Source organism: Epinephelus moara, chromosome 8, assembly GCF_006386435.1.
Source record: "Epinephelus moara isolate mb chromosome 8, YSFRI_EMoa_1.0, whole genome shotgun sequence".
Lineage (NCBI taxonomy): Eukaryota > Metazoa > Chordata > Actinopteri > Perciformes > Serranidae > Epinephelus > Epinephelus moara.
The window spans coordinates 42,269,281-42,275,165 of NC_065513.1; the positions used below are offsets into that span (position 1 = coordinate 42,269,281).

Here is a 5,885-nt window from a genome sequence, read left to right on the forward strand (position 1 = left end):
TTATTACTTTTTGAAATTATGCTCCGGATTTTTCAAAATAGTTTTTAAGCACTTTTCAAGGTCTTTTCCTTCCCTTTTTTAATTTTTATTTTTACTAATTTTCTTGTTTTTTTTATTTTCTCTTTTTACTAATTTCTTGCAATTTTGAGGGGGAATTTCTTTCTTCGTTGCTCATTGCCATCTTCCCATATTTTTGAAAGAAATCAAGCCAAGTTGCTCAGGTCTAAAAGGGTTAATATGTTATTGTTATGTGTAAAAAACTAAACTTCCAACACATTCTCTTCCCAACTCGTCACATATCACCACTTTGTCCGTGGACTTTCATGTCTACTTATTATGACCTAGGTATCCTTTAGCGTCTGTTGTTGACGTTCTGTGACGGTGTGTCAATTTACGTCTGTTAAATGTGTCGATAAAACGTGTTTACGTGGAACTTTTTACGTTAACGTATTATGTGGTAGACATCTTCCTGCATGTGCTGTTGATGTTCCAGGACGCTGCAACCAACGCCAGGATGTCAGCAAAGGCATGTGGTTAGGTTTGGAAAGAACATCATGATTTGCCTCGACATGGAAAGGTTTGGAAAGAACATCATGATTTGCCTCGACATGGAAAGCGAACACCAGGCTCCAAGGTGAAAGTCTGGGGTTTGTTGGACCTATCCGTCACCCCTCTCTCACCCACCCTATAGGGAATTCCAAGCTCCTCCTTGTTACCTGCAGTGTTCAAACTGACGGCATCCAGTGCCATATCATAACATCGTGAAAGGTGGCTTTTGGTGTCAATTGCTCGATGCCAAAATCACTGACAGAACGGAATGAGAACAGGCTGCAACTTCATGTACTCATCTAGCTACAGTTTTAAAGTACACTGAAAAGTCTCAAATAATTTGGACATTACATTTTGAAAGGCTGTAACTGCGGTGGTGCCGATCAGATTTATTTGATTTGTGGCGGGATGATGCTGGATTTTCACTTCCAAGTACGACCCTCAGAAAGGCTTTTTACAGAAGTCCAGCATGACCCAAAGAAAGTCGAGGAGTTGCAGAACAACACTCAATTTCCTCCAAAACACAACAACTAACATGAAAAATAATGAGCCGGCCAAATGTACAAAAAAAGAGAAAATATCCCGACAAACCCACAGAGGGTCGTTCAGTTATCAAAGATTAAACATTCACATCTTTGGTAAGATCTGCTGAGTCTCACTGCTGGGAGCTCTTAGAGTTATTATCACTTGATTGTTTATGGTCATCGTTGAGTGGAGCTTGTTGGCGTCTTTCTCGACTCTGGTGATTCTGACAATAACATCTTAAATCTCGGTGAAACAACATGTTAAATAAAGTTGACACGACTCTGGTTTAGTTGAGCGCACAGATCTGCTCAGTTGGTTTTGGGATTGTTGTTCACCAGGAAGTGTTGGCAGGAAATGTTGCAAGATGTTGACAGCTCTGTGCCTCCACCCACAGAGCCTGGAGGCTGATGAATGCCCTCCTGCTGCGGTTACATGTTGTCTGTCTGCTACAGGAGAACCCGCTCACATACACCATCATTTTCTCTTTAATCTGGCAGACAGAGAACACCGACAGGGAGGAAAGTCCAGTTTCGATTCATTTTTTTTTTCTTCTGTTGAAATTCAGAGTCATTCTCACAGATCTACACATGCACACAGATAAAATATTTCACTTTTGACAGGCTACTCAAGAGCAGTTTCTTATTCACTCAGCATCTGACACTGATTTATCAAATGACTGATGTCACATAAAATCAAAAGTTGTTTTTTTTAAACTGATCAGATTTACAAACAAAATGTGTCTGTTCATTAAAAAGATTAAGTCAATCCATTAAAACCTGCAGTATGTACATAGATTATGAATCCACAGTTCCATAAAACACTACAGATTATTTTACAGCCAGGATCCTGGTTCATTTAAAATGACTCAGACTTCAGACTTTTCTCCTAAATGTTCAGCCAGCACTGGATCCTGTAACATGTGTTTTAACATGTAAGAGAAAAAGTAGTCACTGTAACAATAAGTTGAGCTCCACCCAATGATTAACAGCTGAAACAGGAAGTGAAATATTTCTAACGTGTGGTTTTTGTTTAGGAAATGTCTTTTTGTGGCTCGCCTGTCCATGTTTCCTCATTTCTCATTTTTCTATTAATACTGATTTCATGTTAGTTTCTGAAATATAATTTTTGTCTAAGCTCTCAAGACAGATCTTGATTTGCTGTTGTCACTGGAGTTAAAAACATGATTTCAGTAAGGACCACTTTAGTCAAAGAAAATGTATTTCTATAGGTGATGAGTGAACCTGAAGAAGCCACAGGCGAAACGCGTTGTTCGGTCTCAATAAAGTCACAGTAAAGTCTATTCAGTGTGCGCATCTATTTTTGATATGTTACTTAAGACGTTCCTGTGATCAACCAGCACCTGATCCCCTATATCGGCTGTGCAGAGGGAGTTTTGTTAAAAATTTATCTCCATTTGCCTCTCTGCCCTTCCATGTGCCTACATAAGTGAGTAACTCGTGTTACCCAAATTCGAAAATTTTGTTACTTGTGTGAGTTTGAATGCAAGAATATTTTGCATTGACTCGTGTCATGCGTGTGTGAAATTGCTGGATTAATGAATGAACTTCCATGGGTACATCCTCAACATCATACCTCTCTGGAGGATCTCAATGCTGATTGGATATCATGGTGCAAATTGGTTGCTGTAATTCAGATTTTTTAACTCTCACTAAAAAGCAAATGACGCAAAATCACAGTATTTGCTTCATTTCTGGTGCTTAATCTGTGTATTTCGAGTAATTTGCAGTGAGCCCATCATGTCCATTGCGCTGCTTGGCAGGAATCTGCACCTAATTGTGTCTTTACATTGACCTTACATATAATTCACTCACGCAAATTGTTTTATTCGCACTCTGTATGAACACAACATAAGGTGGAGAGAGCACACCTCCCTGCCCTTCCACACGCCTATGTGAAAATCACACTCTTCACTTCATTCGCATAATTTGTGTACACCACCCGGTGGGATTTTGTGTGTAATTGCGTCTTTACATTGACTTTGCATGTAATTCACTCACCTGGTGTGAACGCAATACAAAGCACATAGAGCACACCTCTCTGCCCTTCCATGTGTAAATGAGGAAAACCTGAGGAAGAGAGCAGCAGCAAAGACCCCCAGGAACAGAACAGAGCAGCATCAATGACAAACAGAAATGACATTGNACAAAGCACATAGAGCACACCTCTCTGCCCTTCCATGTGTAAATGAGGAAAACCTGAGGAAGAGAGAGCAAACCTCCCTGCCCTTCCATGCCCCTACATGGAAAGCCTAAGGCAGGGAGAGCAGCAGCAAAGACCCCCAGGAACAGAACAGAGCAGCATCAATGACAAACAGAAATGACATTGATGAGTCAGACACAACATGAAAAGGAGGAGCTGGGGTGGAGGCAGGTTGCAGAGGAAGCAGCAACAGTAGGCAGGCCAGAGCAGTTTAAATAGAGCGCCCTGAATGAGATTTGCTGATTGGTTGCATAGAAAGGAATCATGTGATCTATCAGCTGACTCCCTTCATCAATCAGCTGATCCATCAGTTGACTGGGCTGTTTGATATCAGCTGATGTAGCTTGGATGTGAGCTGAGCTTGACATGGTGTCCTGCCTGAATTAACGCTGTGCTCAGTTTTCCTCTATGATGTTTTGAAAAGGACAAACATGATGGACTTTAGGGCGACATGGCTTTAAACTTGCCTTGTAGAGTCAATGTGTCATGTTGTCGCTGTCAGATTAAAGCCTCCTATTTCCTGCTCTCAGATCAGTTTCAGGATTACACGATGCTCTTCAAGAAGGGGAAATTACCCAAACTATAGATCTTAATGACAATGAATCATTTTAGCATTTGGAAAGTTTTGTGTCCTCAAGATAAGTTAAAAGTTGACATTTTGAAGATTTTAGCTGGAAGGCATAATAATGATACTTTGAGCTAAATTGAATCTGAGTTAACTCCGATTTCGTGGATTATAAAGTTGAACATTTCCTTTCCCACGATCGCCACTGTGTCTTAAACAGAGGTTTATTCCATATGTATTATACATATACATTATGGTGTTGGTAGGGTGTGGACTCGTGACCTCAGCGTCTCTTAAATTGTGGCAACAGCTCTGCGATGCCTCTGAGTGGAAACCTGAATCTAAATCATGTCAACGTTCTTCGGAAAACCTCCACAGTGACTGAAGAGACACTCATTTCCAGTGTGAAGACAGAAAGTGACTTGTCACCTGATTGCATCTACACAACATGAAACTGCTTCCGCTGTTTGGAAGACAGGAAGCAGAGTCACTCTGTTGGTTAGAGAGCATGCGGCTCATTATCACACCACAGCAACAAGTGGCACCAACTGTTTTTATGGACGTTTTATATGAGTGAAGATATCAGGAAGTCAACGTCTCAACCATGAACAAACGAAAACTGAGTAAGTTATATTTAACTTTAAGACGCTGTCGTTTAATATTTGGGATATTAGGGCGGTTTATTTCCTTAAATGATTATTAGTGAAACTGACCTCCTTGTAAAAACCTTTACTGTGCCAAAAGCACAAAAAGAACATTTTGGATAAATTAATATAGTGTGGTGCAAATAATAGAAGGTAAATGAAGTCCTTATGTGACAAAACTGTTTTGTTTTTTTTTTAAAGATATTTTTTGGGGCATTTTTTGCCTTTAATGGATAGGACAGTTAAGTGTGAAAGGGGGAGACAGAGAGAGGGAGTGACATGCAGCAAAGGGCCACAGGCTGGACTTGAACCTGCGCCGCTACGGCAACAGCCTTGTACATGGGGCGCCTGCTCTACCACTAAGCCACCGACGCTCCACAAAACTGATTTTTTTTTATTGTAGAGGAAATATTAATTCTTTAGTTCTTTACTTTACGTAAAAGTGGAGTATTTTACTGTAAAAATACTCCATTGTAAATTCCTACATTCAAAATCCTACTTAAGTAAAATTAGACAAGTGTGAAAAGTGTGAAAGCATCATGTCACTGTTGTAGCTGCTTGAGTTTTAACTCCTTAATACAGTTTAGTCGTTACCTCTAGTATTTTACAAAATTTCCATTTATGTGACTTTGCACTTTTACTCCACACATCTCAGAGGGAAATATTTTACTTTTTACTCCGTTTACATTTATCTGACATTAAACCAGCAGTTCCCAATATGTTTTGGTTTGTAATCTCTTACAAAAACTGTTTATTTTAGGCCACTTGTCACATTTCAGATATTTGTGAGATGTTATCGGTTCCTCCAAAAAGACACATTTCCTCTCTAAACTTCTCACGTGGTTTCATGTTTGAGGTCCGAACAGGTTAAATTCCAACATTTCCCCAAAAAGCAAAGGTTAGAGATGATCATCTCACAACCTGTCAGGTTTGTCTGGTGACCTTCTAGAGGGGCCCAACCAGGGGTGTAAATATAGACAGTGCAGGTAGTGCGGTTGCACTGGGGCCCATTGGGTATGGCAGGCCCTTGCAAATAATTCAGATTGCCACCTCAGAATGACACCTGTGTTCAAACAAGAACTCACATTAAAGTAAAATGGTGCCATTTGTTACAGGCTATATGCCCTGAAAAATGCAAACTCATATCCGTCATGATTTTCTTTCCTTTGCTTTTTTTGTAGTCAGTAGCAATATATAATAAAAGTATAAGCTTATTAGTCCATAGCCACTGGTAGCTTTGTCACCTTCTACCTATGCCAATCCTCAATGCCTATGTGCAGTTTCACATAGATTGACCACGTCAGTGAGTAGAAAAACGTGGGACAGACAGAATGACACACTGACAGTTTCCGTGATTATGTACAGCATACCATACCAACAGC

At 40.1% G+C, this 5,885-nt stretch overlaps 1 protein-coding gene across 1 annotated transcript in view; it reads left to right on the forward strand.

The window, feature by feature from the left end:
* Positions 1–4,372: 4,372 nt before the first annotated feature.
* Positions 4,373–5,885, forward strand: part of sh2d3cb (SH2 domain containing 3Cb) — a 51,573-nt gene continuing 50,060 nt past the window's right edge. The window contains exon 1 of the mRNA XM_050050206.1: positions 4,373–4,482. Coding sequence (XP_049906163.1) covers positions 4,464–4,482 — 19 coding nt within the window. The 5' untranslated portion in view covers positions 4,373–4,463. The remainder of the gene's footprint in view (positions 4,483–5,885) is intronic.